The following is a 14,349-nucleotide window of genomic DNA, read 5'->3' as shown; positions in this document are numbered from 1 at the left end:
CCAGATGTGTTTTCATGTATGGATTCAGTGATTTATACGATCAAAGTGAAAGCAGAAAGCTAACAGTAACTCTGACCACTAATTACAGAAACCATTAATAAGCTCACAGCATATACATTGTGAGGGGTGAAACAGTAGTGCGGGAATTTGACCTCATTAAGCTGCCAGAGGAGGAAAAGACAGAAAGAAAATAGACTGGAAGCACAAAATGTGCAGGAGGTCCTGGGATGGCGCTCGACTCACAAGCCTGTCTGAGAGCGCCGAGTCATTCGTTTGATGTTCTGTGAGACTGGCGCATGAGAGACGGAAACATTAGAAACACTTTCAACGTGAACTGGCTTTGACTTATATAACACTAGATGGGCTTTTATTGTTGCTCTTAACAGCAAGATAATACTTCCACTCATGGCTCGGTGCAGCTTCCCTGCTGAGTAAATTGGTGTGTAGTGCTACAAAAATAGACTCACACCATGCTGCTCAATTTCTGCTATCAATTAGTAATTTAAAAAACACACAATAAGTCACTGTCTCTCATGCACAGAATCAGAGAGATGGAGCAGAAATGTATTATGAACCTACTGCAGGTTGGTTCTGGACCACACCACGACACTGGATGCTCATTCGCTGAACTTTCAATGCTTGATTAGTTTCACAGTTCTTGGTCCAAGTAGAAAGTTTAGAGGAATAAAAGAATAAACGCTGATATTAGTTTATATGAGGTCGGGGTAGCAGCCCCTATTTGCCATATAAAAATATTCCTCTGCAAACAGCTTATTTGTCATTGTGTAATGACTCCACACACACAAAGAACAGCTGAAGCCTGATATCAACATCACTTCAACTAGACGTTGTCTCAGTCAACAAGCCACACACGAGAGTTTTGTTGGATGCAGACACTGTGACAGATCCACAGAAACACCTACACTCTCACTGCTTTTGTTTGTGATGGATTAAGCTGAGAGGAAGATCTGGAGGACACAATAGAACAATGTCTGCCACAAGTGATGAGGTGTGGAGATGTGAATAGGGACCTTTAACCAGGGACACGCTGAGACTGTCTGAGCTGCTTCCTAAAGTCCTCGTTTTTAAAACAAGAATCGACACTTTGCATTAAAATATTAGCCGGCTGCTTCCACTGAAAGCCAAACAAAAATGATTTCTCATCTCTTTCACTCTACATATATCAGTCGCTCCCTCCAAAAGAGAAACTCTCGTCCTCAGAATCAGAATTCAAATTTTGTGCCTGAGTCAGAATTCTTATTTGAATAAACTAGTTGTATTTTTTTTTTAAATAATTCACGAGGATGAAGTGCTTACAAAAACATCTGATTTGACCAAATAATGAACTGATGCTGATTTCTATCCCAAAGGTCAAAGGTCAGTTTTACTGTGATGTTGTAACACTTTTCTATGTTCCGCGTTCCACATTTGATCAGACGCTGATATTTGAGAGTTTAAGTTTGTTGTTTTTTAATTATTTATTGAAACTTTAGTTTTTAATTTTCAGTAAAATAAATAAATAAATTGAAATGAAAAAATAAATGAATTCAGTCAAGTTTCAGTTAGTGGTTTGACTCTATTGGTTTCAATGTTAAATTTAATATTTGTTAAAAGAGTCCAGAGGAAGTACGACAATAACAACGTGTGACTCTCATTCCTGACCTTCCAGCCTCAGTAAACACGTGAACCAAATCTTCATCGTGTTTGGAAATTTGGAGGCTCAGTGTTTAAAGTATCACTGGGTTGTAGTTCTGCTGTCTTCCAGCGACGGTGACCACTGTAGCACAAATAACTCTGTGTTCATCGGATATCCTGAACTCTTCTGTTCTTAAACACTGTTGTTTTTGTGTTTTTGCCACTGCTAATCAGCATTAGTGAAGCTTTATTAGACAAGGATGCTGGACTCGAACGCTTTTAGAATAAATCCTAATACACTGAGAAGGTAATCACAGTCTTCATCAGAGGGAACGTGTGATTTTTAGGACGCTTGCATTAGCTGGAATAATGTTAACTTATAACCAGCTGTTGTTTCCACACAGCTGAGTGTCACACATCGAAACTGCTGAGTAAGAAAGTAAGTAGTTTATAAGGTGTACTAAGTGTGTCCCATACATAAAACGGCCCACTGCGATGGACTGTTTATAGGAACACATCAGTTTGTTTGAAGATGTTTTTTTACACACTACTACACTAGTGTATACTCAGGCTACTCTCTTTTCTATTAAAGAACCCTAAAACATGACTCACTGTACTTCAAAGACATTTAGAGTATATTTGGTGTAGTTGGCTTAGCAAATGCAAAAACCTGTTTTCATTTGAGTTATTAGTTTAGTGTTTGTTTGATTTGATTTGATTTGATATACCTTTCTTAGTCCCCCAAGGGGAAATTTCACAAGGCTGCCGACCTATTGCACGCAATGGCGGCGCCATCTTACCCTCCGACCATACATACATTACACAAACATCACATGAGGAAGACAGGTCAGAGAGGTATAACAATGGAAAAGCACCACATGAGGAAAGATAAGGAGAAAAAAATAACTCCCCCCAGACTGAGCTCCAACAGGGAGATCAGTTTGAGAACAGAAAAAAACACCTCTGCACATAGCACATGAAAAAACTCTTAATACACCAAAGAAACACATGACAAGCAACAGGGATGGGTAAAGGGTGAGAGACAGCCGATGTAGACAGTACATCCGGGCCTGCAGCCTATGCGCTGGTCTCCTTGATCCACCGTCAGCATCGGAAGGGAATAAGCATCGAAGGCGTTTGGAGGGGGAGGGGGGATGAGTGTACATCTGCATGTGTATATATGTCTGTGTGTGTGCGTGTGTGTCCAGAGTTCAGCTGAGACAGTGTCCTTCGCCCTGCCAGGCTAAGTAAACAGTCTTCCAGCCAACCCAGGTGGCCTTGCATAGAATGGGAAGAACAGTCAAAACACAGTCGTTATCAGGGTGTTGTTGTACAGCTCCAGCCTTGCAACCGCAGCTGGCGCCGAAGGGGTCTCCGCATGAGTGACGGTGCTTTTTACTTTAGTGCGAACAGCTCATATGAATTTCCAAGCAGTTCTACAGTCCAACACTGGTCTCTCAATCTCCCGTTGGAGAGCCACGAGCTTCGCCATACTTGCGCTCTGTGATGTTGTCATTCTTGTGCCCAAAGAGCCGATTCTGAGAACTCACGACAGTGTGCCTCCCTGAGATGTCATCCAATTTACGCTCAGAGATGTTATGCCGAGCGAGCCCTTCCGAGATGTAATCCAGTCTGCACTCAGAGATCTTATTCTGAGTATTCACGGCAGCCGTAAGCCTTTCTAAGATCTTATCCATGCTGCACTCAATGAGCCCATTTTGAGAAACTCACGCCTCTTCCCATTGTTTCAATCCCAGCGGGCAGCCTTGTGGGGGTTTGAACAGCCGGTTCCACTTCCTTAGTTCTCCGGTAAGTCAGGGCCAAGCCAGCTCCGATCAGCCAGAAACCTGTTACCATGGTTCCGAATAGATAGATACCTTCAGCACTCAGGCTCACCCGAGCCCAAACTTCTCGTTGAGAAAGGGGTGTCAATTTCATTCAGAGACCAGTTGATCAAATCCATAATTCTTCTTGTTCACTGCACCCTTGGTCTGTGGCAAAAATGAGCAAATCAGGTATTTTGTTGACATCTTGATAGAGCTGGTGATTCTGACCTGGGTGCTTTGGAGCTCAACCTTTGCCTTTGTCGCCACCGTCCTTATCAAATCATTCAGATGCTTTATTGCATTATTAATACCACAGAATCCCCAAAATACTATCCAACAGTATTCACTATGCCTCTGTATTAGTTTTATTAGTCATCAAACATTTTCAGTCACAGCTTTTATCTGTCATATGTTAACAGTGACATGTGACCGTGTAATGGCCTTATGAGTTCCAGTTACGCATGCGATGCAATATGTTGTTCGTCACCAAAACTAAGATAAAAAAAAGTAATATTTATCTGGGATGCAGCAGTTTCAGGTTCAAACACCGTTGAAGGAAAGACTTTGGTTTTGTGAAACTTTACCAAATGGGTGTTTCCTTGCAGTTGTTTTGTGTAGATAGTATTAATATAGCATCACTCATTTAGCTGCCAAACAGCATTGTTCATTCCATGCATGTGTGGGGAGAAGCCATGGGAGCAGGGTCTTTTGACCTCCTCTCTGGCACGCTGCAGTTCCTGTCATGTGGAGGAATATGAATCACACATCCGTGCCTTGCCTCGTTATCTACACTTGTGTGAACATGCATGCTCAAGGGCACACGGATGCATCCATGCAGACAACTGCATGCAGGTACCACATGTGCATTTGGAGAAATATACACACATATTCTTAGCTTGTCCCTACACATGCACAAGAGTGAGATGATTTGCATATGGAGAGTGGCATATGGGACTGCTCCAGGTGAGAAGTTAGTCCTGCTCTGCTACGATGCTTTCCTGCCTTTAGCCCTCTCAGCCGGCGCACACTTGCACATACATGCATCCCATCTGTACACCCAGCTCCTCTTTAAGCTCTGCTCTGCAACCCAACCCTGAACTTCTGCCAGGGAATTCATTGACTGCGTGTCTCACAGGTATTTATAGAAATGCAAGGCAATTCCTTTGCTCGCTTGCTTCCAACAGACAGACTTGAACAGAAACTCATAGAGTAGGTGAACTACACTGGAAGTAGCTTAGTCAACAACAGTAGAGGGGCGCTGCTGTAAATCCATCCATCAAGAAAGCCTAAACAAATCTCATACTCGCAAATTTTGCAGCATATCTTTGCACAAAGTGTTTAATTGACACATTTTTCAGCTACAGTATCATTATCCTCCGCACTTCATCCTTCATCCCGCATTTACAAATAACATCAAAGGCTCCTTTTCCACTACAGCCTTACACAAGAGAGCTTTGGAGAGACAAATTAGTGTTTCATGTGGCAAAAGCTTCTTAAAATTAAAGAAAATTAGAGCAGCTTTAGTTCAGAGTTTCATTATTTTGGCGTCTCTACAAACAGCTTGCTTCTCACAGCTGTAAACTGCTGGGTAGCACTTGGTTGTAAGTACAGGGCTGCGACAGAGTGCTGAAATTGTCATTAGTGGTGATCATGAGAGGGATGTAATTGGTGTTTGTGGGTACATACTAATTGATGTGATAATTTGCAGACTTTGGTTTATGTGGAGTGTTCTCCTGCAATTATCTGACAAGATTACTGGTTCACAGAGGAAGCGCCATTGTATAAGGCTGAGCACTGATGGTGAAGTTGCTAGTCTAGGTTCAAATACGAAGGCAGGAAGCTGGGAGTCGGCAAATCAAAAGATGAGTATCTCTTGCTCGAGGCGCAAAAACAGATTCTCACATTAAAACATCAGGGACGGTGAATTTGACAGCGGGATTTCAAGTGTTCCCCATGGAGCATCAACGTTCGGATAGACCCGACTATGAATCCGTCTCTGTTTGCAGTTTCCTGTGGCCCCTTGCTCTCGCCGTCTGTTTCTACTCATTGTTGTAATTGTGCGAGACGTTAAAAAGTTACTTGTATCCCATAAATGGGAGATATTATGCTGCGGGAAACAAATAAATGAATTCGAATCTGATTTTGTTAGAAATGCCATTACGTCACTTTATTAAGCTGTGATAATGTTTCAAGCACAGAAGAACCAATTTGGCCAGTCAAATCATGTCTGTCCTGTGCCAACATTTTCAGTCATGTGAGGCGCTAATATACAGGGCGTACAGTACAGTAAAGAGGCGAGTGGTTGGGATACAATTAGGACAATGCTCACTGCATGAAAGCGTCATTTCTTTTGTTACCAAAACAGCATGGCTAATGAAGAACAGCAGCAAGCAGACCAAAATCTTGAAAGAAGCCCCAAAATAGCAGAAATAAACTCTGTGAAAACAGGATGCAGAGTTGGGGCTTTAGCTTGAGTGGAAGTGACAGGCTGGGCAACCAAAAGCAGCTAATCATGTGTTCACATGAGCTGAACTAAATCTGGGTGAGAACTATGATTCTGAATACTGGCACATTTTGCACTACTAAAAATCTTAAATACACGTTTCTACCTCTTGACTGCTTTATGTTGGTGAAACTATCAGTTTTAAAGTCTTCACTTTTGTCTCTGGTAAACTCTCAGAGGTATTTTACAAAATTATTATTGGCAATAACATGCTGAAAGAAATGTCTTTTAAAAATAATATATGTTAATATATTTAGACCAGTGGCAGTAGCAAAGATAAAGCGTTATAGATGCAGACACAATATTGGTTGCAGTAAATTTATCTGGTGAATTTACAGAGGTGGGGCCAAACTAACTTATCGGCGGGAAGCCCCGTAGAGGTGATGCTCACATCTGGCACAGTGAACCTGCCTATTTGTTTACCAACAGCTCTCATCTATGACACCTCCTATATATCCCTGGAGGCCCAAAAACATGCGCTCTCTGCGCTCAGGCCCTCGTATGTCTGGTTTCTGGAGCAAATTAATTCCCAGTTGGAGAATGACTGTTATGAATGAGTCGGGTGAAAGAGATGGATGGGCTACCCGTTCTTCTGCACAGCCCCTCCGCTTCCAGTGACAAAGATGCTGAGGCTTGTCCTACTTTTGTGGGAGGAAAAATGTGGCTTTGTACAGTAGCTCAGGGGACTCTCGGCGTGGGGTTGGGAGAGCTGCCGTGTTAACAGACTTGGAGCAGAAAGACACCCGGAGGAAATCAGCGAACAGAGATGATGGTGTAGAGCTGTGAAGCCGTGAAGCCGGGTTCTTTACGTCGATCGCATCCTCTCTCGGTTACAGGCTTCCCGTTTGAGAAAGCTTGCAAAGTTGTGCTAACATTTGGTGAAGGTGATTTTGTGTGTGTCACTAGCTAAGACAGTCAGCCTAATTGCTCTGCTACTCTGTGAGCTGCTGCACTGCTTTGGTGTAGACAAGCTCCTGTCTGCAAAAAACTGTGTAAAATAGGCAACCGAGTCCAGCGGTTTTAAAAGAGTCATCAAAAAGCTGAACAGTCCACATTTTGAACCACTGTCTTTAGAAATATACCCTTAAGGTGTGAATGATATAAGCATACCGCACATATACCACAGCCTCCTTCTGTTAAAGCTGGGCTCTAATGACTTGTGGCCCTATGAATGACTAAGACCCAGGAAGACATGAATCCTCCAAGTCATCCCAGTCAGAGAGCAGGTGGTTATTAAGGACAATTATGATTCCAAAGGACAGACTCGAGCCTGGATTTAACTGTACAGGAAAGAGATGAATATTCAGTAAAATGTGACATGACTGCATCATGAACCTTTTTCTCCTCCTTCCGCTCTCCTCGGCCTAACCTCTCGTCACATCATTCACATCCACATCTGGACTTAATGTTCTCTCTTTTTTCCCTCCTTTTTTAATTATTTTGTTTCATGAATGGGCGGGTGTTCAAAGAGCAGAAAGGACAGATGACAGTGAATAACAAAATGACCGAATTCCCATGCTCCGTGGTAAGAAGAACAACCCCTTTTCCCTCAATCAGCTTATAGGGCAACAGCTGCTGATGAATGCTTGAATCCCTCTTAGTCTCCCTCTAGTCCGCTTTACAAGCTCCACAAGCTGCTCAGGGTCTCTATAGAGCCTTAACTACCCAAACAGGGGAAGGAGAAAAGCCCAGTGACTGAAGGCTGGATGTTGGCTAAGTACCTTAGAAAGCAGCGGCAGAAGGCAAATCTTTCAGGTTGTTTTTCTTGTGTTTAATTATACATCTTTTTCCTCTCTGTATAAGGACATATTTGGCGCGAGTCAGCAATTCTCTGGTTTGGAAATTGTGCATTTTTTATATTTTTAAATACCACAAATTTTAAACTAGTGTTCATGGCGCCGAACAGCTGTGCATGACTTCACAAAATATGCAGTAGGACATAATTCTTCAACGCAGTACTTCTATCTAAAATTAAGTAAATTAGTCTGTAAGGCCCGTAGCACCACTTAAATGAATCTTTTCACCCAATACATGCAAAAAAAAAAAAAAAAACCCTCCCAGTGTGCAGTAAATGTCAGCATATTTTGCAGTCAAAGCTAACCTTTACCTGCCTGCACAACCTGGCAGAAAATGAAATGGTCATTACTGAAACTATGCATCCAAACCCAGAAAAACATTCACCATTTAGCCACGATATTAAAACCACTGACAGCTGAAGTGAATAACACTGATCTTCTTTTTGCAGTCTAATGTTATTACATGGGATCCTGTTACTCTGACGTGTGCCAGCCCTCTAAATACTGGTGCGGTCCATGCACACATGGTGGCGATGGCACTACCCTAACAGCAGCTGTGTCCCCAAGAAAGACAGTGCACCCCTCTACGCTGCAAACACTGCTCAGGAACAGCTCGACGACACCACTCAGCCTCCAATCTCTGCGTATACCAATCCAATAAAGCATTTGCACTAGTACAAGTGGATTCATGAAGTCCCTACCCAGCAACAAACAGGACCCAAAAATCTGCTGTCCCTGGAGGACCTGTCTCTAAGCCCTGAAAGATCAGAGATTTTCTGGGGACATGAGGAGTACATAGACAAGATACTGCAATTGGTCTTGATGTTTTGATAAGTGGAAGTAAAAAAAGGGAAGTTTAAATGCAAGTTCAGACCCCAGTGCCTCCATCCATCCATCTATCCGTTCATCTTCTGCCACTCCTATGAGTCCAGGTTGCAGGGGAAACATTTTAAGCAGACATGCCCGAACTTCCCTCTCCCCACCTACCTTCTCTAACTCATCTGGGACACCCAGGCATTCCCATGCCAGACAAAAGATATAATCCCTAACATGTCCTGAGTCTGCCTTGGATTCTCTTTCCAGGCAGACATACCATCAACACCTTGGCTAGTAGAAATCCAGAAGCCATCCTAAAATCCCCCAAACATCTCAACTCAGTCCCTACGAACGACTCGACTCTGTGTCTCTCCTGAATGGCCAACTTCGCCACCTTATAAGACAGTAGTCTCATATATCGTGGCCTGGGATATTTGGCAGCTTGGTGAGATTTAGGGCTCTCCTCCACCACCAGCAGGAGGAGCCGTAAGGCTCTGTTTCTATGTGGACTGAGTAGCATTCAGAATGGGAGGCTTTGGCCAAGCGAGCCCCAATTGTTAAAACCGGTTCTTGGGAGCCTTAAGCCTTACAAAGACGCTAAATATCTCAGGTTTTGGTGACATTTATTTAAAATGATCCACAAAATATGGATACTGGATTTAAAGTTTTTTAAAAACACAAAGTTTGGGTAAGAATACTAAACAGAGTAATTTCTACATCGATGTGAGTGAGGTGTTTTTTTTTTTTTTTTAACTTATGTTAGAATAAAATTGATTTATTGAAAAGTTAGAATGACCTGATACCATCAGACAGTGAGAGAAACCATGATTTTAACAACCACTGAGACACTCAAGAAAAAATAAATGGTGAATAATAAATGTTCAGGGTTTAACGGGCTGCTAATCTCTGAACATCCATAATGTAATGGTAAGTGTTACAGTAGTTTACACGTCTACAGGTTTCAAGCCCTGTTACATATTTTCAACAAGGAGAGCAGTACTGTCTGTGGAGCTTTTGTTCCAGCTGGATGCCACCTGATTTCACTCATTATCCTGGCTCCTGAAATAGTCAGGCCTATTAAATTGCTCTTATTCAAGACCATGGTTCATTAAATCAAGGAGACTTTAAAATAGTGGAAAAAGCTTCCGGAAGTCCTCTGCTGTCCCTCAAGCTGACCGCCACAGCTGTGGGAGAGGCGCTGATAAAAACCTTACAACAACAACATTAATTGTTTAACATACATGAAGTACGGCCTGATTGATTGCACAGCTATGACCGATGAAAGGGTGTTTCAGGATGTTAAATGCAGGCTTGCATACGTTCTCTTGCTGGGTTGTGATACCCTGACGCTCCTGTATGCTCCCTCATTTTTTTCTGAGTTCTCCAAAAGGTTTTATCCACTGAGCATTGTTTAATTTTTCATAGTAGTTATATTTGAATATTCTAATATCTGCGTTTAATAGAATATACAGTTCATCCGATTACCACAATTTTTTTTTAAATTCAATTCAATTCAGTTTTATTTAAAAAGCGCCAAATCACAACAACAGTCGCCTCAAGGTGCTTTATATTGTAAGGTAGACCCTACAATAAACCCAACAATCATATGACCCCCTATGAGCAAGCACTTTGGCGACAGTGGGAAGGAAAAACTCCCTTTTAACAGGAAGAAAGCCCCAGGCTTGGGGTGAGAGAAGGAAGACAGGATAAAGACATGCTGTGGAAGAGAGACAGAGATTAATAGCCGGTATGATTCAGTGCAGAGAGGTCTATTGACACATAGTGAGTGAAAAAGAAACACCCAGTGCATCATGGGAATCCCCGGCAGCCTACGTCTATTGCAGCATAACTAAGGGAGGATTCAGGGTCACCTGGTCCAGCCCTAACTATATGCTTTAGCAAAAAGGAAAGTTTGAAGCCTAATCTTGAAAGTAGAGATAGTGTCTGTCTCCTGAATCCAAACTGGAAGCTGGTTCCACAGAAGAGGGGCCTGAAAACTGAAGGCTCTGCCTCCCATTCTACTTTTAAATACTCTAAAAACTCGTTGCATTTGAATACATGAATACAGCTTTGAGAAAACTGATTGCACTGAGAAGATGCAATCAGACAAAAATACAAAGATAAGCGCCATGCTGTGACAAATAAAAAACAAGGAAATGAAATGCAAACTAAGAAGCTTTCACCCAAGAAAGCAAACTGTATGAGTAAATCTGGTACACGTCTAATACAATATTGATGTGAATGACTGTGATCTTAAGAGACTTGATCTACTTCTGATCAGCTAAAGCATCCATTCGAGATGCTCCCCGAGGGCCTTGAAAAATGGTAATCAAATTACGTAATCATGTTGCGCTTAACAGAGCAAACATCTAAAGGCCTTGGAGCGTCACTTCCATTAAGCCAGTATGTTTTATACACACAGTACATGCACTAATTAGATTTACTGTAAACACGAATACCAACGCAGCTAAAGCCACTTCAGCGATTCCAGTGTATAATTTGAAATGTTCTCGTGTAATTTGATGAAGAATGGATGTACTAAATCTTAAACTTTAATAAATGTAGTATGTATACAAGTGAAATATGCAGGGAAGTAACAGAAACAGAATGTTTTGTAGCTTTAAAGATGAGCAGCTGTTCCACACCTTTGGTTTAACCTTTTCTTAAAGGTAAAATGTTTCTCGATATCACATTTTATACCATAACACGCAAACACACATTTGTAACTACATGGATGCTGGGTGTTATCATTACCCGTGTGTTTAGGGTTCATTTAGGGAAAAAGAATAACTGGAAAAAAATAGAAGACATGAGTCCAGCATTGTATTTCTGCCAGCAGCTCTCTGCAGACCCCAATCCTCAACTGCCAACCAACACTTGGCATCAATCATGAGACCATGCACATGCCAAAATATTTGATTCATCCAATATTGTTTCATTGTGTGAATATCCCCTGCACTTATGCAAAATGTGTTTATGGAAATACAGAAAGCCTTGGATTAAACTGCACACTGGCCGGCACATGCTCCGCTTATCCAGGTCGCAGGGAAAGGAGAAGGTTATCAAATAAGAAATGGTAAGATGGAAACTGGACATCCTTATCTCGCTCCCCAGCCAGCTGCCTCCTGAGCTGCAACATTCATAAGCTGACAAATCGTGCTGACTGACAATTGTGTAATAAAGGAGGACTTACAAGTGTAGCTACTTTGGGATAAGAAATCTGATAGCTCTGACTGACTGATGCCGCACCAGTAATGCATCACAAAGTGTGTGCACAGTGTGAGCTTCACTTGAAATTCTGGAGACCCATTACGCCCAGTGATTTCCACCTCCAGCATCAATTTGGAGGTCACATTAGGCCTGTGAAATGCTTTATGCAAACATAACGAACGTGCATTTCATGTTTTACTGACTGTGTGCGATACAACCGTTATGAAGTGTGAACAACTCTAAAAGTGTTCCATGTTGATTAATTTCTTTCCAAAAAGCGTTTACGATTTTGCATATTAGCCTCTTCTCATCAAGGAAAAACAGTCCTCCCTTATGCCCAAAGAAGCCATGCTATCAATTCCAGTGTCTCTCCGACAACAGTCTGATAGTGTTACCGATTTAGATAGCTCAGATTTCATATGCTCTCACAGAAGCAAACACTTTACTTCAAGGAGAAAGGGATGGAAAAAAATCAAGATAAATGTATCCCTTACAAAAGCGGATGTCAAAGCAAAAATCTTCCCATTACTCACTGCTGCTAAATAACTCCCGTATAATGGCTTAGAAAGCACAGCTGTGATCTAAACATGGCACAGAGTGTAATGACTTGCGTGCATGTGATGAGAAACACAGAAAGTGTCTGACAACTGAAACATGAATGTAACAGAGAAAACTTTGATTAAAAGCACATGATTTTCTCCTTTTAAAAAAATCAGCCAGTTTGTGAGGTTTTCCGCTGACCCTCCCTTAACAAACACGTCCGCGGTAATCCAGGCAAGAACTGTTGACCGCCTTTTCGTGCATTTTGAATGAATACCGCTGCTTGAGATATATGTCATGAAATATTAAATGTTGGTCTTCAAAGCTCCCGAGTACTGACTCAGGACTGCGTGGTCTTTTATTACATAATCAGCTGTCTGGAAACTGATGTATCTTTGTCAAGCAGCCGTGTAAATTTCACTCCATGTATATAAAGCAGAGCAGAAGCTAACATTAACCGCAGAGGACGGGGTTACTGTTTATGTGACAGCGTGTGATTGTACCGCACGCCACACATGCAGCTGTTGGAAGCTCCTGACTGTAACCCTCCGATTTCTGCTGAAGTCAGAAAGCTGATCATCGTCAGCTATTTCTCGCCTCATTTTAACGTCTGCGATGAGTTTGAGGCTCTTATTAAAGCTAAAGACTGAAAATTGACGTCAAATTGCGTGACGTCAGGCGAGCATCAGCAAACAAGTTAAACTGATTTGTTGCGGTGTCAGGGGCTGCCTGGTTAAACAGACGAGGTTTGCCTCCTGTTTACCTTTGGCACGCACCTGCACTTGCAGTAGGCGCGCCACAGTGCCCTTCACTTCCTCCGTCTCCCCGGTGATTACTGCAGCTAATGAAGGCTGTAGCAGACTTGAGTGCTGGACTAAGTGCACGCATTAACAGTCTCTTTGAGCAAATTTTCCCCAAAACTTGAAGGGCCCGCATCGGAAGACGTCTCTCAGGTAAATGAAAACATCAGAACAGCAGCGCCTCGAGATTACTAAACCCCCAAGGAATGAAAAAAACAGAAAAGCTCTTAACATGAACTACAAATGTATTTCGTCCAAATCGTGTTCATTTGTTCCATCACAACTGCAACATTTCGTTTTCCATCTTAATTGAGACGTGCACATCCTGCCTCCTTACCTGTAAATGCCCCTGGTACATATTGAGCACACAGTCAGTCGCGGCTCTCTCCGTCAGTGGATCTTCCTTTTACACTTCTTCCCGACTTGTATGGGGCGCACAGTGTCAAACTCCAAGTGTGGACATCAGAAGCCGAAGGAGAGTTTTTGGACTGGAGGTCCAAAAAGGAGCAGACAGAGCGGAGCTGTCCTCTCCTCGGGTGCTGAAGCTGACACTTTGCGCTCATCCAGGATACCTCAGCGCGCTGACACACACGGGGAGCGACGCCGGACGGCACTTTCTTTTCTTTCCTGTTTTTTTAATACCTTGCAGATTCCTCAAATAGTCCTTACATGAAAAACACAAACAAACACAAATAAAATTCTCTCGAGATTCAAGTCTTCATTGTGAGCGCGGTGGCGTTTTCCTCTCGGTCTTGCTTTAAATGTTATGACGCTCCTGCTGGGCTCATTCTCTTCTTATAGTGCGCTCCTCTCTCCTGTTTCCCAACTACTCCCTCTAACCCAGCCCTCTGGTGCCTCCTCCAGTGATGACGTGCTCGGTGAGGAGCTCACGTGCACAGCTCTCTCTCTCTCTCGCTCACTCTCGAGATCGCGTTCAGAAAATTTCAAAAGTTCACAGGCGTAGAAAAAGAATTTATAGTAGAAGGATTTTGTCATGAGCAAATTGATTTTAAAAACGTTTTATAAGCTTTTATAAGCCTCCCGCTTAGAAAGCAGCTCTGAATGACACGGTTAAAACAAGCAGAGGAAACAGCGCACTGCGTCTTACAGAGCGTGACATCTGCGTGCGATGAACCAATTAGTTGCCGTTTTCAGTCGTTTTAATTAGTGGAAGCAACAATTCAATGATCAAAAACAATGGAGACGTGGTTTCTTAGCAACGT

The 14,349-nt window shown here is 42.5% G+C and overlaps 1 protein-coding gene across 4 annotated transcripts in view; it reads right to left on the bottom strand.

Moving 5' to 3' along the window:
• Nucleotides 1-13,946, bottom strand: part of pex5la (peroxisomal biogenesis factor 5-like a) — a 102,345-nt gene extending 88,399 nt beyond the window's left edge. For all 4 annotated transcript variants that reach the window (XM_019351844.2, XM_025902801.1, XM_025902802.1 and 1 more), the window contains exon 1: nt 13,464-13,946. In XM_019351844.2, coding sequence (XP_019207389.1) covers nt 13,464-13,484 — 21 coding nt within the window. In that variant the 5' untranslated portion in view covers nt 13,485-13,946. The remainder of the gene's footprint in view (nt 1-13,463) is intronic.
• Between the last annotated feature and the right edge of the window lie 403 nt (nt 13,947-14,349).

The sequence above is a fragment of the Oreochromis niloticus genome, linkage group LG23 (assembly GCF_001858045.2).
Source record: "Oreochromis niloticus isolate F11D_XX linkage group LG23, O_niloticus_UMD_NMBU, whole genome shotgun sequence".
NCBI lineage: Eukaryota > Metazoa > Chordata > Actinopteri > Cichliformes > Cichlidae > Oreochromis > Oreochromis niloticus.
The sequence above is the reverse complement of the archived record's forward strand: the minus strand, read 5'-3'. Positions and strand labels throughout refer to the sequence as shown.